Source organism: Merops nubicus, unplaced genomic scaffold (assembly GCF_000691845.1).
Source record: "Merops nubicus isolate BGI_N331 unplaced genomic scaffold, ASM69184v1 scaffold13064, whole genome shotgun sequence".
NCBI classification, from domain to species: Eukaryota; Metazoa; Chordata; class Aves; order Coraciiformes; family Meropidae; genus Merops; species Merops nubicus.
In genome coordinates this window covers 5,938-31,605 of record NW_008602331.1, presented here as the reverse complement: position 1 = coordinate 31,605, position 25,668 = coordinate 5,938, and the positions used below count along the sequence as shown (strand labels likewise).

General features: G+C 37.3%; 1 protein-coding gene across 1 annotated transcript; it reads right to left on the bottom strand.

Annotated features, from left to right (window-relative positions):
• Positions 1-1,310: 1,310 nt before the first annotated feature.
• ZC2HC1A (zinc finger, C2HC-type containing 1A) lies at positions 1,311-22,383 on the bottom strand. The gene is made up of 9 exons (XM_008938332.1): positions 22,239-22,383; positions 20,785-20,858; positions 19,930-20,046; positions 19,550-19,685; positions 15,999-16,147; positions 14,953-15,055; positions 13,947-14,055; positions 2,179-2,286; positions 1,311-1,488 (listed from the first exon to the last, which is right to left on the bottom strand). Exons 1-9 carry the CDS (start codon positions 22,381-22,383, stop codon positions 1,311-1,313), a joined length of 1,119 nt encoding a protein of 372 aa, XP_008936580.1.
• Between the last annotated feature and the right edge of the window lie 3,285 nt (positions 22,384-25,668).

Genomic DNA, 25,668 nt, shown 5'->3' with positions numbered 1-25,668 from the left:
CTAAGATGGTGCCAGTACTTCAAAGAGAAACTTCACAAAACAGATTACTACATTCAGATACAAGTTAAGTGATTTGGCTTGTGAATGGTTTTAATATCCTACGTAATATATATATAAAAAAAAACCCCAACAAATTCCAGGGCCTTACCCCTCTTCCCAATGAATTAATGCAAAGTCCGTTACTAACTTCAAGGGGCTGCTCTTCAGAGCCCGAGAGTACAAAAAATTGAAAAAAATAAACCCATGTCAGGTATTAACACAAACCTGTGCAGCACAGTTACTCCACTATGCACTCATATGTAAGCTGTGCTGTTTGCACAGGAGTAAGAATAAAAACCAGTCACTACTTATATAGAGTTCTACTGCTCTAGTAACATACATTTTTATCAAACTTTTTTTTATATTGGATACATTAAGAAGTTTGCTTTCCAAATAAAAGTTCAGCATTTACATAGGACAAGAACAGACTGTCTCTCCTTCAGGAAATGAGGAGAGAGGAAAAAAAAAGGAGAAGGACTTTGGAGACCTTTAAAGATGAAAAGCTCAACATTTTAAAATATGGTAGTCATGGTGGAGCACAGGAGAAGACGACAAGTATTTCTGAACAGAAGAACTTAATAAAATGACAATACCATATTTGCCCTTATAAATGCATAAAAATATTAACACATTCTTACTGGAGAACAGAACATGGAAAGCCACAAACAAAACCCTTGCTTTTCTTCTTACATGTGAACAGAATTCTCAGAGGGGAATTTTTAAAGTCCAATTAGGATATTACTGTTAAACAGTTTAAAGGGATATAGACATTTTGCATTTTTAACTAGGAATTTGTAAGGAGTTGCTCATGTTGTTTTCACTTAGAATATAGCATCTAAGCTACTGTCACATATGAAGGAAATGGCTCCACAGAGAAATCTTTGAAGCTATCTTCATGGATAGTTCCCTATGGTTATTATCCTACATAAGTGACTTAATCCTTAATCTAGTAGGATTTACAAGAAAAATAACAATGAACCACTTATGCTACCTAAGTTACTTAACACATTTTTACCATAATTTTAAATATTGCCAACAGAGATTAAAGAGTATTTCCTTGAATGGCACAGTTTTAGGTATCTGCTATTTGTATATACAGTATATATATTTGTTTATAAATAACTGTGTAACCATAAGATTGCACTCAGAGAATTACAGTATGATGTTAAAATGCAGCACAAAGTCTAACCAGAAGGAGTGCTCCAGCTTTCCATGCAGTATATAGCAGATGCTTCTGACTTCTCATTTTCTTTTTGCTTTTAAGAATGTGTTCACACAACCATTCTTCTAATTCCACACTCACAGCAGAACTTTGCCCATTCCACTGGATACCTTGTTCCACATTCATGGCAGAACTTTGATAACTGTACAGATGAACTTCCTTCGCTACTTTTTGAACTTCCTCCATTGAATGAGGATGGGCTGTCTCCACTGTCATAACCAGTTTTACTGTCAGACCTGAAAAACCCCAGATAAACATTTTACATTTTCTGTAATTCAGTTCAGTAAAACACAATGTAAAATTATTCTAATCCTTGTAGTGAATTACTGCTATCATTACTGTCATTGTCATGCTTACATTTCCTATTTGTTTACTGTGGTATACCTTATAACTCTACCCAGACTCCCTTACTTATCTCCAGATACTCACCTTCCCTGCAAGAGAACAAAAAATGCCAAAACTGTAGGAGCAGGATTGAATATTTGACTTGCTAGTTAGATTGACTGAAGTGTTTGAAAACTTAGCTTGTCAAAACAAGAAATGCTAAAACAGCAATGCAATTTTATCCTACCCTTCAGAAGGGCAGACAAAAGACAACATGTGCTTAGCATGCAAATTTCAGCTGAACCACTCCCTATTTGAAAGACAATTCACTTATTTTTTCAACAGCTCCTAAGAGGTTTTTGACATTTCTAACACTGTCTTCTGTGTGGATCTGGAAGAGCTGATGACAGAGGTGTTACGTTATTATGATAAATATGAAAAAAATATTGAGCATCTTAAACAGGCCAAGTAATGTCATCCATGAGTTATCTATTAACTGCAGAGAACAGTACTTTCCCCAATTTAATCTGTAATAAGTACTCCCCTTTAATTAAGGTTCTATGGCTGGCAAAGTCCACAAAGTTAAAAGCTACCTTGAGTAACTGTCTGAATTGCTAGTTTTCCTTCTGTTTGTTAGAGCACTCGTGCCCATGGTTCTTGCCACACTAGGAGGGGTTGATGTCCGTGTTTTAGCTGCACCTCTGAAACAGAATAAATGTGATGATTTATATACACGCAGAAATACATACAAGAATATACATTTTAAAATATTTAAAAAATGAGTTCAACAATCTACAGAGCAATTATTTGTTTGATTAGTGTGTCCTATTATTTCCTACCAAGAGCAGACAGAGAGCGTTAGCAAGAACTTGCATAGTTTGGACTGAATATGACTTGCATCTTCCAGTGACAAGCTAAATGGAACAGCAAGTCCCTTCCTGTTCATGTGTTTCTCTTGCTGTCACACCAAAATACAGGCAGATCCTGCCACTGCTGGTTGTTAGCATGTTCTAATGTCTACCTTGACAGACTACAAGTCAATTTTTAGGACTGGCAGGGCTTTCAGAGAAATAGAGAGCAGCTGAATGCAACTCTTAATATTAAAAAAAAAAATGCAGAAAGGATACCATATTCTCAGTATTTTGTGACCAGTATGAAGTGAGTCATAAGACTCCTTTTTTCTTCACAGCCACAGACTTTATTTAGGATGCATACTTCCTAGATAATGCTGTAGATCCTCCTTCTTTAAAGCATAAATATTTATTTATAAATATAAATAGGAGGAGAGGAAAGAAAGTCTATACAGCTAGGCATTAGGGCCTAATTTTTTTCTAGCCCGTCACAATGTTCTTGAAGTTTGCTTCAGTACTATGACCACATAGCTGTGAAAGCTGCTTCCCTCAAGACTCATGGGTTTTATGAGAAGCCAGTATGCAATGAAAAGCATATCCCAAACATACAAGATGTCTTATTGCTTGTTTTGATGGGTGGAGTAACACCAGAATCCAATGAAAATCCTGAGTAGCACTAAGAAAAAACATAGGAAGGGGCATCCTTTTATCATCAGTGAAGCAAGGACAGAATCTTTTGTCATTTTTCAAAAGAACTGCCATTCACTGGATTTTCTTCTCTGGCAAGACTTCAGCGACAATGACAACTTGTGCATAACTCACCCAGTTTTTCTGTTCTGGTTCTTGAACACAGATTCATAAATTAAGTTTACATTGGGACTGGCTCATGAACATTCAAAAAAAAAAAATTCAAACAAGACTCTATTTAAAACACTAGCCACTAAGAGCCAAAGCAGCAGTAAAAGCCCAAAAGTGATTTTATTTTTTTTCTTCAGATGAACTTAACATGCTTTCAGAATTATTAACATTTATGCATGTTGCATAAAACATTTCTTCCTTCATGTTGGAAGCACAAGCTAAAGACAGCTGGCTTTTAATCTCCTTCCATCACTTAAACACTTCAGTGCAGAAGTGATCAAACAATTAAGTACAACAGTGGAAATCAGGAACTAAATTTAAAATTAAATCAGGTGAAATGGTATCTAACTAAAGTATTCAAGTATAACAAGAATGGCTTCTACATGCAACAGATTCTGGCTCTCTGCACAGAACACCAACATTTTCCATTTGTTTTCCTGTCTGCCCTCTTATTTATCAAAGAGATGCTAAAGATGCCTTTATTTTTAAAGAATACTGTGCAGACTGAAAAGCACCACATAAAATATATCAGAGTTGAAAACTATCAAAATTATGTCAGTCTTTCAGAAGTTACAGATTTCCAGGATAAACGTTCTACCTGTAAACTAAATTACACTGTTAAAAGTATGCAGAACAATAGAGATGCTAAAAACTATTTTGTGTTAGTTCCTCCATCTCGTTTTACACTGAAGAGAGACCTTTACTTATAAGTCAGTAATACTTGTGAGGGCTCAATAATGGAAATTACATACTGGATTGTTAATTTACTTATTACGGAAACCAGGAAAGCATATAAAGAAAAATTCAGCTGTAGACACAGAACCAGAATGGATCAGGAATGATCAGACAATGATGTTGTATTGGGTCTGGCTGAGCTGATTTTCCCACAGCAGCCCTCCTGGAGCAGTGCTCTTGTGCTGGGAGTCAGAAGGGTGTTGGTAACACCCATGTTGTGACTACCACTGAGCAGTGCTCACACAGCACCAAGGCTCTTTCTAACATTCCCCCCACAGTGGGATGGGGGGCAGGAGCTTGGGGGGAACATGACCAGGACAGCTGACCCGAACTGACCAAAGGGATATTCCAGACCATGTGACATCAGCTCAGCTGTAAAGCTGGTACGGGGAGGGGGGGGGGGGAGGGCGACTCACCGACTCCGTGTTTTTTGGGGGGGGGGGGGGGGGAGGGCTACTCCTCGGTCCTCTGGAGCAACCGCTACGCGTTTCGGAGCACTGCTTCCCAGGAAGGGGACAGATATTGCCTGGGGATGGGAAGGAGAGAATAAATTATTTTTTTTCCCTTCACTTCCATGCACAGCATTGCTTGCCTTTGCTCTTCAATTAAACTGCCCTTGTTTTTACCCACAAGGGTTTTGTCTTCATTTTATTTTCCTTTCCCCTTTTTGCTCTGTGAAGGAGGGACAGGAAAAGAGGAGGGTGATAGAGTGGCTTGGTGGTCATCTCTTTTTCAGCCAGGGTTAACCCACCACAGGAGAAGAGAATTGAGACAACTGTTCAGTCAACTCAAAGTTAATTTAAAAATCAATTCTTCAGAAGTATTACTGACTTAGTTTTCTCTGGATTTTCAGCTTGGGACCAACATACTACTTTTTCAAAACTAACAGCATTAATTTCTTAAACTGAAGCCTCTTCAGGGTGTACTATGAATCAATTGTTGATTAACATTATGCTAGATGTCCTTGATATTTAAAAGAAATTAACATGAAAAAAATGTCCACTATTCTTTCCCGTATTTCAACTGTTCAGTTCTCTAAAATATAATATACCCTCATCCCACTAGATACTCTGAAAATTCATCTCATGCTTTAATACTAGGTGAATAAAGTGTCTTATATACATGATTTGTATGGTGTCTAGTAGATCATGCAAGCTACTGACCGAATGAAGAATAAAAAAACTGAAAAGCCACACTGAGAGTTCACTGTCCATCCTGTCTACTGAGGGAGGGAGAGACCCATGAACAGAGAAAACATAATTCATTGAAGTTTTAACAGGACATTTTCATTCTGAAAGGTTTAAACATGGTTTCCTGCATGATTTCTGCACATTATTCCCCAATTAGTTTTCTAAAAATTTTTTAAAAAAATAATATTTTCAGACTAGAAACTTCTATGAGTCTTATAATTAAGTGTAATGATTTCTCTCATGTTTTACAAGTAAATCAACAGAAGTAGCAGGCTGCCACTGTCTGTATTTTTTTGTCACTGTCTCTATTTTTGTCGCCATAAAACACCGAAATATCGAGCTTGCTTCCTAGACAAGGGCGTTTCCAGATATTCTTGACAACTACCTCTGCCACCCAAAAAAGCTCATAGTTCTGTGCAAAATCATAAATAATTACCTTATTACTAATGACACACGTGCCAGAGTCCAGAAGCCTTTGCCATAAACTGTAACCACTCACACTGTTATGCTGAATTTAACAATGGCTAGCAGCTACTCACATCTGGCAAATGCTGTTGGCACACAACTTATTGAATAACCTCCTGCAAGGAAGGCAGATGTAATTCATGAACTCCGTGGACATTTGACTAAGAACAGTGATGTTACGAAAAGCAGAGTGAGTGCCTATACTCTTAAAGAAGTTCTCTCAAGAAGAAATATCAAACCACTGCTCTATGGATAAGGGCTATTGTAAACATGTTTAGTCACTCACTAAGAAAATTTTCAATATCTTAGTAATGTATTATAAAATGAAAAACTGAACTAACTGTTGATGGTACACAGGATTTATAGCTCTTACTAAACATACAAGGAAAAACAACAACAAAAAATTGCCTACAGAGCTCCCCCTGCTTTCATTCCTTCTTCTAAGAGAAACCCAAGTTCAAATATTTTGGCCCTGTCTCAAAGATGCATCAGCTTTGCTTACAATACTAAAACAGCATTAAGAAAATTAGACACATTTCTACTACTTAAAGCATTACACTCCATGTATGTGCCACATAATTCATTACTAATTTCTCTTTTGCAATATGTGTTCAGGTATTGTTTATGAAGAATAAGCCCATTTGAATTTGGCATCTTCCAAATCATATCACAGGGTTAACTACAATATACTCTGCATTTCTTTTTTAAAAGACTGGAATACCCTTTCTTCCAAACTCAGATCTGAAACTCGCTGAATATTACAAAATTTTTATAGGAGGTAAGTTGGACTTAATAAAAGACTTTACCTCTCATTACAAAGTCTGCCTTGCTTACACCCTTGGACCACCACAGTTATCTTAAATAAGTAGGACACAGAGAAATATTTTACTTTAAAAGAATAAAATTGCTTTGTCATAAAACTTTTGCTTGTAAGGCAGGTATTTGTACAGTTATCTGGCTTAAATGCTTACTGTAACTTTACACCATGCAAACTCAATTTTATCTCAGGTTTACAAAGATCACTCTCACAAAGATTGCTCATTACTCTTAGTCCACGATCAGTCAGTGACAGAAGAAATCAAATCTGAGAAAAATCTTCATCTTCCCTGTCCTACTATGAAGCTGTTCACCTAACATGAAACAGATACTGATAGTAATTATATTATATATTCAGCATTTATACTGAAGATAGAATAGGCAGCAGATGACTGTCAAGGTTACACTTTTACTATTCCAATGCCTCAGATGAGCATTTTTGCAAAACGAATAAACCACGCTGATTTGTCATACTTACTTCTTTACAGGCAACAAGTCATTTGGTCTTTTGATGGTACTGTTTGGTTTTGTATCAGTGTCATAAAACCTTTGCCCATCTCTTCCAGTTCGCAGTGGTGGGCCTAACTCGTCCATCTTACTACTAAAATATACAAAGGGGTATTCAGAAGGAGGCTGCTAGATTGCTATTCAAGTTATTGCAAAAAAAAAAAAAAATTACAATGAAATACTTACAACTACAAAGTTTACTTCAATAATTTAGAAAGAAGAGAGGATTTCATAGACATATTTGGATTAGCTTTCCAACTTTTTTTTTTTTTTTTTAACAAAACAAAGAACTAATGCAAGTTATCCTAACAATCGGCACAACATGCTCACATTTGGCCTTTTTTTAAGAATGGCTTCATCATGCCAAACATCTAGAAAAGTGGGCTCATAACTACAAGTCACAGTAAGTTCATTAAGATGTTAGAAAATAACAGAAGTATAAGTCTCCTTAACTTTAAAATTAGAAGGAAGGAAAATTTTTCCATTTTTTTCTTTTTGGTAAAGGCTGAACGTTGTGCCCAGAGACAGTAACATGCCTTCCATTCTCTTTTCTTTTATGGACATGAGAAAAGAAGAGAGGAAAGACTTAAAGAAACCAAACTTTTGTTTTAACATTAAAAAAAACCCACTCACAATGGACAGTACTATACACACAGGCAATACTTTTAATAGTTTTTATATTATTATGACAAACTATATGGTTTTCAAACTAAGAAGAACAAACCAACCCCCACATTTTAAGAAACATTACTTACGAAACAAACACACACCTCACAAATTAAAACATACCACCATCCTCTCTACACATCATCATAAGGATAGTTGTAGCTTTTGAGAAATCAAAACTTCTATTAGAAAAATTAGGTCTTCAAGTAAAGTTCTGCATTTTTATAATCTTAAACCATACAGGAAATCCTGCAAAAAGCCCAGTATATATCCACCCCTACCTCAATAATGTAACTTCGTCTCAAAAAAAGCCTAGTAACTTGAGCTTTAACTGGAAAATGATGACAGTATTTTATTGATCTTTCTGAAATTAAAGAGCTATAAAGAAACAAATCAAGCAAGTTTGACAGAAATGTCTGGGTAGCTGAAGCTTAACTCGTCTGTAAGCTTTCTACCCCTAAAGGGAAGTCATGAGGAAAAAACAAACAAGCAAAAGCAACAAAATACACCCTCACACCAAGAGAAAGAATGTCTTTAAATTACCAGGCAATTTTCTAATTCTTGTCTCTTGTCTATCTCCAACACCCATATCATACCACTTTTCATACTCCTCCTACAATTATGTCATATGAAAAGGCACAGAACCTCTAAAGTTCGCTACATTACTAGTTTTTTGGGAAGCTCCTCATGTGAACCATGCAACCCACATTAACTATCTAAAGTATAAAAGGAAACCTCCACATAAGGAACAAAAGTTCAACAACACTAAATTATATTCGTTCATTATGAAGTCAGCAGGGAACACTGAGATTTTAGCCCTGACTATTTAGCTCCAAATAAGTTCCTCTATAGTCCCTCTTCCTAATCCTCCTCTAGAAATAGATGTTCTAGTTCAAACTAACTCAAGAAATCCTTGATCACTTCCCATTTGACCAAATGCATAGTTTTCACAGTGTTTCCCAAGGACCAAGAAGCCAGTCAGGGTCTTTGACACGACAGGACACGTACTCCAACCTAGCATGATTTTCTTAGATCTCTTCTGAACTTTTAACAATTTATCAACATAATCTTAGAACTCCAAGCACCTACAGTATAGAATAGTGAAGACAACCTAGAAGCAGTCATGATACTGCCAAAATAACTACAGTATTCTTCCACACTCAAAAAAACCCCACCAAAAACCAAAACAAACAACAAACACACACCCCAAGGCGACAGCCCTTTCATCTACTAATGAAAAAAGCACAATCATAAGGATCTTCTGAAATGCAAAGGCCACCAAGACAACTTCTTATTTACCTTGATTTCATTGAACAAAGCTGTGTAAGTTACAGCCTTAAATGAAAGGAACAAGCTCTTTTAAAAATATGATTGTTTTAAAGGCTACACATGCTGTATGACATGTAAGTGGAATTTAAAATTGACTGATACTGGTTAGGTGTGCCATTCATACCACATATAAGCTGTAAGACTGTACTGGATGTGCCATTAACAGACATGATTCGCAGGAGGTGTAACTTTGATCAGCTTAACATTAAATAGTAATAAAATAAAAATGACAAAGTAATTTCTAAGGTTTTTTTTACCATATTGAAAAACATCATGTAATGTTCCAACTTCCAGTAAAAACAGTAATACATACTGTTCATAAATGAGACGTAGACAGACAATTAATCTGTATATGCAAAAGAAGCCTGGCTGGCCACAAACAGTGGTGTCAAGCTCTGCTAGGCTAAACAGTCTGCGTGTGGGGGGAGTGCAATTTGCTTGTGTAGCCTTAGGACAGGAAGAAGAACCTACCCCATTTTCTTTTGACGACACGATTACTTCTGACAGCTTACTAGAACTACCTTACCCCTTGAGAAATCTAAGACAGTGCTAAACTCTTACAGAATTGCCATGAGTCAGGGCTGGGCCAGGCACTAGACAAATGACAGACGCTCTCTATTAACGCCTCTCCCCTTCCCAAGGAGAAGAGAAAGGGAATAAGGAAAAGAGACTTACAGATTGCAAAAGAAAACTAAACCAGCTGCAAAAGAAAACTAAACCAGCTTTACTAAATAATGAAAATAAGACATATACAAATATATACAAAACTGATATTAAACCCAGCCCCTGGATGGCAATCACGTCACCACTGATACTTCAGGGCAGGCACTGGGGAGTCCCAGACTGGACTCAGTGGCAGATGGGAACCTCACTCAGGAATGCACGGACTGGGATCAAATGCAGAATGGACAGAGTCCTCCTCAGATGGCAGCCATCGACGAAGAGAGCTTGACTCTCGTGATCCCTCAGCTTTATACTGAATATGAAGTATATGGGATGGAATACCTTGCTGGTCAGCTTAGGGTCACCTGTCCTGGCCACTCCTCCCTGCAGCTGCCACCTTTTACCTTCTGCACCCCCAGAGTGGTACACGAGACCGAGCAGTGGCCTTGGTCTGCTCAGGAGGAAGTGTCAGCAAGAGCCTTTCTGCACACCAGCCCTTGGCTCTGGCTCTAAACATGGAGCGTTAGCACTGCCAGGAGCAGACACTGTCTGCAGAAATATGCCATTAACTTCAGAAAGACCAGTTACTTAGCTGAAAAGTAAAATCACTGAACAGAATTAGTACTGTTCTAGCCTAAACCAGAACAGGAATACATATCTAACTTAGGATCTTAACATTATTCACCACCAAAATATAAGCCTAACTACAATTTATGTAGAATTAATTTTCATTGCCCAGTTCTTCAACATCAAAAATAAAAAATCTTATTTTCAAGCAAGTGGATCAAGGTTTTCCTACTGACAATAGTCACACACTACTCTTGCACTCTCACTTGCTTATGCAGGGCTCAGAAATTATGCCCTTATACTACACTTCCATTAATGCTTATAACTGGCTGTGCTCTTACTCCATCCAGGCAGAAAAAGAAAACTCACACATCCTGATCTGCGTGTACATAGTAAGCCTCACTAACTCTAACCTACGTTATGTTGATGATGCTCTAGTGTGCTTTCTCAGTAGTCCTTTACTTGGGAAACAGAAGAGAAGACTTCAAATTAAAATAACAGTATAGCACAAAAATGACTTAAAATACGGGATTTCACCAAATTTGTTTTCATTTTTGCTTGTATAAAATTAAAATTTATACTGCAATATTGAAGTTGAACTTCATATGAAATGAAGTTCAAGACTTTTCCCATTACAGAACTAAACACCTTAGAGACCCTTTCACTTTAGCCTTTGCCCTTAACATAAATGCAGTAAGGGACTCATGTGCCCGTCAGAATAGCTTCAGGCCGCAGTTCAAGAGTGCCACCTACAGAACAGAAGGGAAGCTGCATGACTGGGTATTCTAGTCGCTTCTGGCTGTTCACCACCCACCAGTCACTTCTTGCCCCGTTGCACAGAGAATAGGTACCACCATTCTACAGCAAGAAGCAGTGCCTGATTAAATTGCCTCCCTCGAACATCAATACAATTCACCCTTGATATTGCAGAATACAATTATAATTCTACTATTAGGCCTCACTACACCTGTGCCAAATCTGGAATTACAACAATCCATGCAAAAATTGAAGGTTTCACTTAATATGTGAAAAAACAACAACAAAAAAAAGTTTTTCTTACAGTAAACTACAGGAGTTCCTTTTTTACACCAAAACCTGAATTTAACCTGGCCAAAAAAGCACACAGGCTTTTAAATAATTGACAAGACAAAAAAAAAAAAAAAAACAAACACCCCAAAACCAAAACAAACCCCCAAACAAAAAAGCTTAAAAAAAAAAAAAAAAAAAATCAGTCATTTGAAAGACTGCCCTTAAAACAACACATGTGCAATACTGTGCTTGGTAAATCAGCCTGGCAGGTACAACAGAATCCCAAATCCCATGCTACAGCTTGCCATTTCAGTGGTTGAATTGTAAATTTAGGAAATGAAATACAACTTGTTTCATTCTAATTAAGATTATTTTTATAAATTTTTAAAAGCATTTTTATTTTATAAAAGAATTCTAGCTGCAGTTAGCTATAGCATAAATTAGATGTTTTGATGTTTAAAACCTGTGTCACTACGGTGTTAACTCTTCTCACTCACTGACTTCAGATGTTGACTTTATTGTCTCAGCCTCTGCTCTGATATAACATTGTAGGTACTTCAACACAGCCCTATGTACTTACCTCACACTAATACTAAGGCTGAGACAATTAAGGCCAACCAAACTGGGGCACCTAACTTTTCCATGTTCTAACTGCTCCTACACTTTGCTTCAACATTAACTCCTGACAAACTTATTTTTAGAAGGGAATGCAAAGCAGCTAGCAGAAAGAATTGCTAGGTCTCAAATATAACACTTAGGAAGAGACATGTTTACAGCAATGTGTGAGATGATAGGTTAATATGACCAGCAGAAATCATAAGGACTGACTGGTATGGTTGGTAAAGACAAGAAGAGAACACAAGATTTTTAAAGCAGAGAAGTGAGAATGACTACAGCCAGGAACACACTCATCACATCTGTGCTCTTCAAAACTGGAAATGGTGCAGGCAATTAAGTGAGGTTATAAGCCAAGCCAACATTCACTGCCTTGCAGCAGGTATCACCACCTGAGAGCTGCACCAACCAGAAATCATCTACTTGCAATTAGCAGCATGTGAGAACAGAAAGAACCTGTGCAAACACCTCTCCTTATATTACCTGCTATCTGGCTTGGTCACACCACAATTCTTCCTCCAAGCTTCAGAAAAGGAAATCAGACTAGAGAATACACAGTAGTAAGTCCATTGAGCAACTAACTGGTAAAATTAAATAGAACTTCCTAGTTAAGAGGTGGAGACCAAAACTGTGCACTGTCACAAACCCATACAGACTGCAATTAGGAACTCTAACCAGGAAAAAGCCTTTTCAGTCAGCTGGGATTCGCACGGAAGTCAGAAACAAGCCTTCACATTATCAGCTGATTTTTTACTGTGGTTTGCAGACCTGCTTGTTTCCCACTCATCAGTAGGTGTTCATTCAATTTCTGAAAACAGAGAAATGTGATCTAAAAATCAGACTGTGAGTAAGTGCCAGCTGAAGCATAGACTACTATAAACAGTAGTGAAGCTGACCTGTAGACCAAAGACTACTATGACACTGCCAGGGAGGAGAAGGAGGGAAGGAAATTTTTTTTAAAAAAAAAAGCTAACAAATTCACAGCCTGCTTCTAGTCTGTGTTGAAAGACTTGGTGTGAGCAGGTAGAGCAAGCAAGGACAGAACTCCATCCTTATGCTCCATGGTGTTAGGAGGGAGGTATGACAGCTGTAATTCATATTTGTGCAACATTTGTAAGACTTAAAGGCTATAAACTAAAAATCACTAGTTCTGTGTAATTAATAAAGCTGTCCATCCCCATGAGTTCTTTCAGAACAACTTTTTTCTTCCTCATAAACTTAAGCCATTGTTTTCTCCACCTTATACAGCATTCACCAACTCATTTTTATAGGAATAATTTGTCTTCAATCACCAATGTTGTAACTGCAATCACTTTGTTGTATTTTTTTTTTCCACAGTGCTCTGTTGATGCTCCTCAAACTTCCATAAAATTGCACAACTTTTCTTCAGTTCCCTCCATACGCTACTTCTTTCAGATAGCATGCACTGACTGCTCCCCCAGCAGAACACCAGTAACCGCCTTGATCACATCAGCACTTTCACTGGACTCCACTGATGGCTTCTTGTTGCTGTTGTAGAGCACTGTTTTCCATTGCCTTAGTTGTGTTCATTCATATGTTGTCTGGATCCAGTGACAAAACAAACAACAGAAGTGATTTGTTGTCTGATCCAGTAAAGGAAGTGGGAAAGTATCCATCCTTCTGTGCTAAGAGGGCAGATCCTGTCACAATTGGCTCGTGGCCTGTGGCAGGGGCCCCTTTCATTTATTGCCATGCACTGCAGGAAATTATGCCTAACATTTTGTCCTTTTTAAAGGCTCTTCACTTTTGCAAAGAGAAAAAAATTACAGCTCCAACCACTTCTCCATATTCTATAACTTTTAAATCTACTTTATGTCTGTTTTTATTACTTGACCTGCTTTGCTGTCATTTGAACATTAGAAAATGCATCTTTGTCTACTCCAACGAACATGAACTGTGTTTATAAATTAAGGATAAATTCAAGATACTTCTGGTGCACACAGCAAAAGAAAATGCAAGTGAAACAGACCACAGAGAATTCTAGAACTATCACAACATAGATATGAAATGAAGCACAAATGACAACATTAAATGGAAAACGAAACTTACCCTGTTTGTGGGTTCACCATTCCCAATGAGTTTTTATGAGCTGGTGACAATGTCTGAATCTTGCTCGCACTGGATCCAGATGAAGATAATGCTTTATTTGAAGAGGCACCTTTCAGTTGAAAACAAGCATGGAAATTTAAGAAAATGTTAAGCTTTTTTTGCTGCTGGAATTATACAATTAAAGATATATTTTAAATTGTAAAATTCAAAATGAGTTTTAGAAATATCAAGATAGGAACAAGTGCCAAGATACTAGGAGAAAGCAAGTATGTTTTCAGAAATTCACAGAAAATACACAATTGAGACAGTGTTCTACTCTAGCAAAAAAAAAAAATGGATCTCAATTACTGTCTTCAAGAAAAGAAGTCTAGAATGTCAAAGTTTACACAAACAGAACATGTTTGATAATTTGATTTCAGATATTATCAGATAAGTCCAATGTTTACATAATTATAATACATATGGCTTGACTATGTATTTTCAATAATTTATTATCATATTCAGCATACAAACTAGTTACAGAATTAAGCAACAGAAAAATCTCAGGTGAGAAATCCCTATTTGACACAATTAGGCATTACTACACAGAATGATTCTGCAAGTCCAGTTCACTAATCTGACCTAATACATAAACCAGAAGAGAACCTTATGTGCTAAGAAGTGTTGCTGGATAGAAGCCAATCAGTGCCCCTTCCAATTTTACTTTAAATGAGCGTTTACAAACCACTATATAAATTTCAACAATAAAATCTATAGCCCTTATAAGTCAAAAGAATCAGGTCACAAAAACATTGATTGAAAAAAAAATTGTATTATGAAAACCAGACAACATCTAATCCACTGCTGTAACACTGAACTTCTCCTAAGGATTTTCTGACATCATCAGTTTAGATCACTGCGCAATGCTATAAAAATCCTTCCAGCTATTAAAATTATACTACTGTTATTCCATCATTTGAAAATAATTTAGAAACTAAATGGAAAATTTATAACATTCATTTCATACCTACAACAGCTTTGGTAACACCACTTGGCTGTGGTAAGCGTGATGATGACGATGGTGGTGTTGATCCTAGAGAAGGCATCTTCTTAACTGCAGCAGGTTTGTACTGTAACAAAATACAACCTAGAAATTTAAGCAATTAAATCAAGCTATCTATATAACACAACAGGTAGTTATCTAGGTACTGTGGGAAAACAGATGACTATTACCTACTAGGTAAACCATTTCTGGTATGGGATCGTGCAAATGGTTCCCACTAGTCTGCTTTCTTACACATACAATTGATACTAAGAGGAAAGACTAATTCAATGGTTTTGTTTCATTATTTAACTGTATGTCATCACATATTTTATGCTTGTCTCTTGAGATTAACAGTATCATCTTACTACCAGTTCATTTTAAAAAGAATCCTCAGGGGTTCAAGGGATCAGTTTTGTCTTTCAAACCTTACTTGCATCTGTGTGCTCTGGAGCAGCCCCAGAATACAGTGCAAGAGTCACTAAATGCACGCATGTGTCTGTTTAACTCTTCAAAGCTTTTACCAAAAAAAAGCTTTACCAAATGAAAACACACATACATTTTAATCCTTTGCTTCCATCATAAGTTAACTACTGCAGCTCTTACATTAAATATGCCAGAATTTCTCTAAGCTTCTAGTTAGCCAAGATACTGCTGCCTGTTGTCCTGTAGTCACATACCTTTATTTGTCCATTTAAGGAACAGTCTTGAATTGGATTCTGAAGTCTTGCACAACTATCTTTACAAATATGCACCTATTTTCTGCTGCTACCTTTTTCTGTCATTTTCACAAATCTCTGAATTACATTTCTGACTGCTTTTGGCTTTGGAACTGCTGCTGTTTGATTTATGGACCTCTGTACCTCTCATAAGTAAGCAAAAACCTCTTCCATGTTTAGAGTCTAATTTCAGTCTAGCCCAAATAATAAAATTACAGAATAAAACAGTTAATTCAATTTAAAAGCAACACACTATTTAAAAAGCTTGCTTTGATGTCAAATGCAAGCTATAAGAAAAATATTGTAGTTTACCTGTGTTCGAGCAGGAACCTTCCCTTTGGTATCAGCTGCCAGTTTCCCCTTATTAGTAATACGTGCTGCTTGTTCCTTACAGAAATTGATGTGTCTGTCAGCTGCATTTTCATTAAATCTTCTCTGACAATATGGACACTGAATGTAATCTTAAAAACAGAAAAAAAACTAACATTAAAAAGTGTTTTAAACATTAAAGCATTTCAAATTCTTTTGAAGACCAGCCCCACCCCCAGAAAAAAAATTAAGGCCTCTTGGATCTGAAAATTAAATACACATTGCTGGTGAAAAGAAAATTGTCCACATGCAACACAAAAGATGTTTCTTGTTTGATTGATAAGAACGAGAAGAGTGGTTGAGGATCAGAAAGAACTTAAGCAAAATCAGAAACACTTTGAGAGATGCTATTCAGCAGAAAAGGTGGCCAAAGAGGTATATGGACACAGCAGGAATATCAGCTGGAAGAAGTGGAGAAGAGGAAAAAAAGCAAAACAAAATACCAAAAAACCCCACCCATAAAACCTCACCTTGAACCGATAAGAAACACCCCCCCAAAAACCAAAACAAAAAACACCAAAACAAAAACACCCTGCAAAACCAGTTTCATTTGTTCAAGAAATAAAAATGCATTAAACTCTTTCCTATACAAATAGCAAGAGAGAACAAAATCAGTTTCCTCTGGTAATTTTGAAAGGACTGAAACTGCAATACCGTAAACAATATTTAAGAAACAAAAATCAGAAAATTAGCAAAAAGAAATAATCAGAAATTAGCAAAAAGAGGAAATCCAGCCAATAACAGCAGATATCTATAAAGACAAGCAAAACAGAATAACTGGCAGCTTTAGTCACATTACAAACAACACTGCTTGCAGGGAATATCATGATTAACATTAGGGAAAAAACAGAAAGGCTACGAAAATGTTTAAAATACTGAAAGATCGCTCATGTGTATGCTAGAAATATACTTAAACATACTGCCCTTGGAAAGTAAAACGTTTGGACTGCAGCTTCAGGTAGACATTTTAGTGCCTGGAGATATGGATGCTGAATTCCCCAGATTAACAGTATTCAGAACCATGTAAAGATCAACTTCAGAAGAGGTGGACACTTGCAAGGCAGGTTAAATTAGTACATTCCTAGATGATTCTAGAAATGTGTCAAAGAAAATGAGGAGAGATTCAACAGTCACTGCATCCAAGATTGCAGTTAGATATTACACAATCAAAAAAAAGACCTACATTACATGTTACTACTCAAGTTGCAGCAGATCTGGCCTAGGTACTTGCCTCCTTACCTTAAAAAATAATTTTAAGTTAAGTCAAATGATGTAGTGGCCACTAAACCATGAACTGTGACTCCAGAAGTATGACTCAGAGAAGTGACAGCATGGGAATCTCACATGATAATGATTTTTTATTTTACATAAACTCCACTACTGTCAGAATACTCCATCATAAACTGTAATTTAAGAGGTAAGAACTCAGAAGCAGAAGAACTATAATATCTATGTAGTCAAACCAAGGCAAATACAAACAAAGTTAAAAAAAAGATAAAAAAGCAAAACATAAAGCAGCTATGAAAGCCCCTAGATAATAACGAAAGACATTTCTCGCTAGCGTACAGTTCAATTCCCACAGAAGACTTTAAAATCCCACCGAAGTAAATGGATAAAATTGTAGAGGATTAATGTATATCCTTTTAAGAATCAGGGCTTGTATCTTCATCTTTTTGTAAAATGCTTAGCACTAGTCAGTTACCTGGCTATCTGGAAGTACTGTTTTTACTGTCCAGAACTGTTAGGATTCAATGTATGTTTTATAAAATACAAACTAATTAAAATAAGAGGGCAGTACACACATGCAGTCAAGTTCAATGCAAATGAAGTGACCTAAAGGCCTTCTTAATATCATGAGGCTATTCAGCATGTCTAAGGAAAATGTGAAACGGGAGATTGAAAAAGCAGAAGAACTGCTTCCTTGCAAACTCAAAGCACACAATTAAGTAGGAAATATTAATCCAGAACTCCTTCCTTTTAAAGGAAAGACTAGCACCTAGGTGGAAATAGGCACGGCAAAGACAGAGCTAAGTAGGAAAGGATGGATTTACTCCATGGTACCATGCATAATTCTCCCTCTCTCCTACATGTCAAGTGGAAAGGGAGCAACAGTAGCTGCCCCTGCTCTACTTCTGTTGTGTTCAATTTGTGAGAGGAGAATCCACTGACCAGTTCGTGCATGTTCTCTTCATTCCTGGTTCCCTCCTCCTAAGTTTTACCCACTGCAGTAGGATGAAGCCAGGAGACAAAACCCGTAAGACCCAGCTTGTAAAAAGTTAAAAATGGTAGGAAGAGAAACACAGGCACAGTATCTTTCTCTTTCCTTTAGCTCCTATGTGCTTTCAAGTAGTCTGAATAGAGTTAACTCCTTCACTGCAAACTCACTTTTGGTCTCTGGAACCAAGGAAACGTCACTTTAGAGGCTTTTCCAAGCTAGATTTAGTTCTGGGCTCTTCTGCTTCTAATTCAGAACATATACAACTAGGTTATTAGCAATCCTTTCCACAACTGAGCCTTATGTTTCTTATCCACAGGATTAGCTATTTTCTATTCTAAAACGCATATTGGATTTCAAGATACTATTGAATGTTGAATAATATGGCTTCACTTTTTGCTATCAATGCACAATTACAATCCTAATACTGGACTAACATGTTTCCTGTAGAGAAACAAGGTAGGAAACCCTCCCATCCTCACTTGACAACAGGTAGGCAGAAGCAAATAGATGCTTTTTTCTGTTTTTCACAGCCTTTCTGAAAATAGCCATTAGGCTGAAATTGTTTAGAAGAGGTAGAAGAAAAAGAAGATAGAATAAATATATTTTCCAGGGTTTTTTTTTAACCTAAGTGAACCAAAGAGTGTATTTTCCTTCTTGCTCACATCAGACTGCTTCAACACTTTACCTAGCCTCAGTTCTGAAGGCACCCAAGGACTGTCATTCCCTTGTTAATACAAATCCCACACTTCTCACAGACTCAAAACTCAAGCACCCCTACCATGTGAGGAAGAACCACATGCACACTAGAGCATGCACTGCATACACGAAGCTAAATTTGAGTTCAGCAAGAAATGGGAGAAACAACATTTGAACAACATAGAGTGCATGCCTAGAACATAAATAGATTGTGGGTGGCCAGCACCAGCAGCTAATTAAAAAGGTCTGCTCCTTCTGCGCAGTTCCACTGTTGTAGACACAAAAAATGTGTTGAAACTATTTGTCCAGCCTATGTTTTGTAAGACTTCAGGTCTTCAGGTTGGCCACAACTACCTTTTGATGCATTAAAAACAAAGTCATGGGCTTCGAAAGCTACAGAGGATGCCAGTCAGGCAGGCCCACAGCCACAAACCAGCATCTGCACAGGGAAAATAAAACAGTCATCCTGAAGAAATTGTGAATATTGTATTTCAACAAATTCCTTTCCAGTTCAGATTTTTACAAATTAAGCTTAGAAAAAGAAAAAAAAATCACTAAAGAACTTAATTGTTTTACATACCAGGGTCATATGATGGTGGAGGTGGTGGAGGCAGTTTTCCACCATCTTTAAGATTAAGTCCTTTGGCTGCTCGTATAGTTGCTATAAATTCCTCATGTTTTCGTCTCCAGTTGGAAGGTTTTTTGGGTGGTTCTGGCTAAGAAGCCAAAGAAGAAAAAGCTTTATATGCTGGCTAAGAAGCCAAAAAAGAAAGAGCTTTATATGTTTGAAGCTCTTACTTCAAGCTAAATATGTGCCTTATTTCAGTACACAACATTATAGACAGATTTCTTCCATATCCTAGTGGATCTAATTATCACGAATTGCCAGCAGAAATAAGCCTTGTTATAACGAATGCAGAGTGTGCCCAAAGGGCTCACACGCCGAGCAGAGTAACGCACCCGCGGCTTGAGGGGTTTTACTGTGGGGATGTCGGTTCCTTCGGCTCTCTGTCGGCTGGAATCGAACGTCTTCCTTTTCTTGGCAGAAGTTTTTTGGCAAATAGGCCCATGCTTCTTCTACAAACAAAAGAAAAACAGAAGGAGAATATACAATTTAGTATTGAACACCTATGTTTTTAAGATGTTATTTCCCTCTTTCTTGATATGCCGATCAGGAAACAAGGCCCAGCTCTTGCTGAGTAAGATCAGACTGCTTTCACTCAAACTCATTTATCTCAGCCATCACTTTTCAAACGGAACTACAGAATTCACAAACTGACTTATGGTCACAAAAACTTGGGCAAAGAAGAATTAAAATAGGAGGCATCAGTATTTGCTCCTTGCAAATAAAAAAATGATCACAGGTAGGCAGCATTTGCACTGAGTGGTAAGATAAACCAGAAGCGTCTGAAAACCACATTCGTACCTAAGGACAGACCGATTTCTGTTAAGACTGGAGAACGCAGTGCTTTGAAGATGGCTAACAAAACTAGCTAACAGCACATTCACTAGCTGAGACTGCATAATGCTAGGGCTACATCTGCAGAGGCAAAGGATGATTCTGTAACCCTACAGAAGATGCTTTTAGAAGCATGTACTTGCAGAAAATGACAGGATGCCGAAATAAAATTAATCTCCTTGTAGGGAACTTCAAAACTAAGACAACTGGAACTGATAATTATTTGGCAAAAGAAATCACAAAAACTCCACCAAAATCAAGCATCTACATCTATTTTATTTAGCTATAATGACCATTGCTTAACTATCACATCAACCTAACAGATCAAAAAGCCAACAGTGCTGCACACCACTTACCAGGGCTGCTGGAAAGAAAGTCCTTCCACAAATCCTACATGGCAACAGATCTCCAGTTTGCACTGTAACCTCACCTTAAAACAAACAACAAACATACTTCTGTAAGAAAAGTTGTTTAATACATGACAAAAATTTCTTCCTAGATTGCTAACCTCATTTAGTTAGCATTAATAACAGTTGTTACTGTAGAAATATACATTCTTTGAACTGTGCCAAGACTATGCAGACCAGAAAGCAGAAGATGATACAGAAGTCCTTATGTATTTCTGGAAGCAGTCAGACCCAGTAATGTGTCACCATCAATTCTTATAATTTTCAAAACGAAACTGCATCTTTAAAAGGATGGTAGAATATAAATATGTAAATGAGAAGTTTGCTATAAGTCACAATGACAGTACAAACACCCACTAAATATAATTCTTCTTGGTGTATATTTCTGTGTCTTTGGGAACAAAAATCACCTGTTATGTCACTTATTTTTCCCTACTAAGTTAAACCATTCCACTTTCTCTTGTAAAGAAAAAAAAATCTTAAATGCTACTTTATTCAGATTATTACTGACAGTTTACAAAAGTATTTCTGATGTTGCTATTCAAGCACTGGTAACAAAAAGGTAAATGGCACACTTGACATCAAACAGATTCACAGGAGCAGATAAAAGACCAAAAAATCAAAGCGTCCCAGCCTATGAAAGTGAGTACATTCATATAGTGAGCATTCCACAGTGGAGTCACAGCAGACACCTGGAATTCCACAGGGTCTTCCAATAGCAAGTATCTATTACATTTAGCACTATACCAGAGGGATACAGGGATATTTTTATATCACATACATATCAACAAAGAGGTGGTAAGTTTGGATTAAGTTTGTGACTTACTCAGTGGAACTGAGTGCTCCCTCATGAGGTACGTTTCCTGACGACACCAAGCTCTATGTTAAATTTTGGTTTCCTTGTATTCTTGCATCTCAATTATACTTGCATGTTGTCAATATTTACTATGAAACTATTTTTATTGTTAACTGTATCTTTTCAATCTCTATTTTAAACAGTCACATCTGAAAATTTTTCCATAGGCCTGTTTTCTTAAATCCACAAGCCCGAGCACAACATTGTGCTGGTTTCGGCTGGGAAAGAGGTAATTTTCTTCAGAGGGGCTGGTATGAGGATGTTTTTTGGATTTGTGCTGGAAACAGCGTTGATAACATGTTTTTTTTTTTCACTGCTGAGCAGTGCTTACACAGCATCACATCTCCTCACTCTACCCCACCAGCAAGTGGGCTGAGGGTACAGAAGACAGTGTGGGGGGTACACAGCCAGGACAGCTGACCCCAATCGATCAGAGATATTCCACACCATGTGACATCATGCTTAACAATAAAAGCTGGGGGAGGGGGATAACAACACAGTACAGACAGTTGTAGTGATGTTGTTTGTCTTTTCAGGGAACCATTACCCTGCTCTCTGGGAGATGGCTGAACCCCTGCCTGCTGATGGGAAGTGCTGAATGAATTCCTGGTTTTTGCTTTGTTTGCATCGACAGCTTTTGCTTTACCTATTAAAGTGCCTTTATCCCAGTCCACGAGCTCTCTCACTTCCATACTCCCCCTTCCCTCCCCATCCCACCGGGGGCAGTGAGCAAGTGGCTGTGTGGGGCTCAGCTGTCGGCTGGGGCTGAACCATGACAGTCGTTAATGAGAAGTAACAACATGCACGCTGGGCATACATAGCTCAGATGGCTGGAACCTGCCTTCACTGGCTTCCTCAAGGGTAAGCACCAATGGCTGTAAGCTTTCCTCAGTTCTCCCATTCAAAAACACAAGTTACACACAGATTTGTTTGTTTCATTATTTCATTCTTCAGTGTTCTCAGCATGCTTAATAATGCATCACTGCAAACTCACTTCTGCTAGAGTTTACACTCCCTTTATCACATTATTCTAATACAACCCCAAGCTTTGCAAAAACAACTGAGAGGCACTTCATGGAAATACAAAGTAACACTGTGTCTTTAAGAAATTACCTGAAATAAATCAGAATTAGGGATCATGAAATTAGGTGTATAGTGTAAGACTAAGGGTATGACTGAGAGAATTCTTTTAAATATCTGCTTCAGGAAAAAGAAAAGCTACATTTTCCAACATTTCCTTCTGTTCACCTAACTCTGGAATTCAACGCTTGTGTTTAAATTGCCCATTAAAAGATGTAGGTTTGACAGATGCTCACCTGATCGAGCAGTGTTTACATACAACATACCAATGCATAAGAGAGCCAATTAGTACTCAGTGCAGCTACAGTCACAGAGGTGGGTTTCCTCACAGCATTCCTACCCTCCTTTGCTGCTGGCAGGTCCTCAATCACCTTCGCCAGGAGATATTTCTACTGCCAACATCTCCTCCTCCATAATACAAATCACTGACCCAAAACACAAAAGGAAGTTATTTTTTAAAAATTCAAGTTGCTTAAGTTTTGTTGAAAATAGAAAGCCTACAGTCCTTTGGATTTGCACACTTATCCCTTCAATCTCTTAATCATATGCTGATTTTCCTCACCTTTGAAGTAAAAACAAACCCACACAACATGACAAACGCACAAAACCTTAACGTTTCTCTCAAATAGCACACGAGCTTTCCCCTACATAAGGATTAGCAATGTCACCAACATGAAATCTGAGAATTAAACATGGGAATAAAATTATAAATAGTTGCAAAAAAGATCTGGGGTTTGTTGGGGGGGAAGTGATTTTTTTTTTTTTTAAAAAAGGATATTCACATATGATATCTAATGCAGTCAGTCATGCACTGACTGAATTTTCTTTCCTGAACAGAAGTTAACAGAAATGTTTAAATGAGATGTACTGGAAGGGAAAAGGGTGGTAAAAAAAATAACAGAACACTCAAATCAAGAAACAGAAGAAAGATTTGCTTGGTAAATGAGTCAGAATAGAAATTGGTAGTAAGAAGGTCTCATGACAATTTTCCTCAGTTGTCTTTAAGTCTAGCAACAATGCAGGGATTACAATCATTTAGTTAGAAAACCACAGAAGACTCAAGATCCAGCAGTTCTTTTTTGTTTTACCATCTTTAGTACCACTAATCACCAGCAGTTTACATGGTTATATTAAACACAAATTAATATAGTTACTTTGGAAAAGGACAGACATGATTATAACTGTTTATTTAATCTAAACACACTGAAGGAAAAGATAAATGTTCAAAACAGTTCTGTGAGTAGCAAAGGATACTTCAGCTGAGGTGAAGCCAAAACTATGACTGATATCCAGCTTTATACCCTATTCTCCTACTGTTTGCCTGAAATCAGATCTCAAAAATAGAGTTCAACCCAATAAGATGCTGGGTATCTGAATTAAACAACTAGGTTGGAAGTTTTATTAACAGCACTATAACAATTTCATGACTTGTGTTTCTAGACTGTTCCTCTTCCTCCGCCAGCTACTTTCAGAGTGCAAGCACCTTTCATATGAATTTTTGGTTACCTATACATAAGTTACTGCACACATTCCTTTTGAATATGGTCACAGTCTAGTTACCTATACTTTCTGATCCTGAACTTGGAGCTTAGCTGGAAGGTTTGGGGGGACCTCAAAGTCTGACAGCATAGCTCTGCAGTCAGTCTCTCAGATGTACTGCAGTACTTTCAAAACTCTTACAGATGAAGTTAAGACTTCCTTAAAATCTAGTTTTCCAGGAAACAACCTTTTTTTTCTCTCTCATGTTCAAACACAGCAGTTGATTTACAGTGGAAAGCACAAGCTGACAGCTCTCAAGTTTAACTTTCTCAGTACTACACGGGGGCCCATCAATACACACAAGTTCGATCTGACTCGGTCACAGGAATAGCTCTTGCTGTAATGCTTACAAATTCAGCACTTGTGTACACAGACTCCATGTCTAAGAGGTCTTCAGAAGTCTTTGGGATCTCTGAACAGCTATTAAAGTTTTATTACAGTTTTCTCTTTTGGAGTGCTTTGTATACCCAAGATTGTGTCTGCACTTAGATATAAAGTGCAGAATGCTTCAAAGAAACAAGATGCCACTTATCAGTATTTTGTTATACTGTAAAATCTGTCTGACAGCCCTTCAAAACCTTTTGTTTATCTGCAGCAGTGATGGTACTAAAAGATCTAGGCCAGACATTGACAATCAGATCATCATGCCGCACTGAATTCAAAGCTGTAAAAACACACTGGCTATGACTTCCAGCCTTTAGACTAGGTGCCTACAACACTTCAAAGTTATTACTTGAAGAGTGCTTGCCAAATTCTTCTGCAAAATTGTATTTATTGCTTTTAGCAGAACTTCCCTCTCATATTCAAAAGAAAGTTATTTTCAACTTAAGAGTTCCATATACTTCAGGTATGAAAATAATTGCAATGCATCCCCCACATTAATTGACATCTGTATCATCAGGCCACAGCACCTAGTTCTTTGGGGACTGTCAGTCTCCAGCACATGTCCACTAATCAGTACTGACTGGGTTATCTTTTTTTAATCAACACATTTACTAACAGTTGTCTGAAAAGACTAATGACAAATACTATAAAAAAGTCACCTAAAGATGATACTGATGCAGTGACAACACTTCCTTGAAGAGCCAAATACAATTTAGGGTATTAATTTTTAAAAAGTAATTTTAAAGAGCATTAAATAATGAAAATATTAAAGTACAGAAGTACAAAAATGTGTATTAGTAATGGTGTCAGTTTTACAAGTTTTCATTATTTTGCCAAAACGAATTCTGAAATGCAAACAAAATACAAATACACCACACTGCTTAACAACAGGCAGCACTTGCCATACTTGGGTCAAGCGTGCTTGATTAACTGACCACACGTGGGATTTACCCCACCAAACAGTCCCTTCTCAC

Excerpts from the sequence above, each read along its gene's own strand:
- ZC2HC1A (XM_008938332.1), bottom strand. The coding sequence starts at position 22,383 with ATGGAAGTGAGAGAGCTCGTGGACTGGGATAAAGGCACTTTAATAGGT. Across the intron at positions 20,047-20,784 it reads CTTTCTTTCCAGCAGCCCTG|AAGAAGCATGGGCCTATTTG; the intron begins GTAAGTGGTGTG and ends TTTTGTTTGTAG. Across the intron at positions 15,056-15,998 it reads AGGTTCCTGCTCGAACACAG|TACAAACCTGCTGCAGTTAA; the intron begins GTAAACTACAAT and ends ATTTTGTTACAG.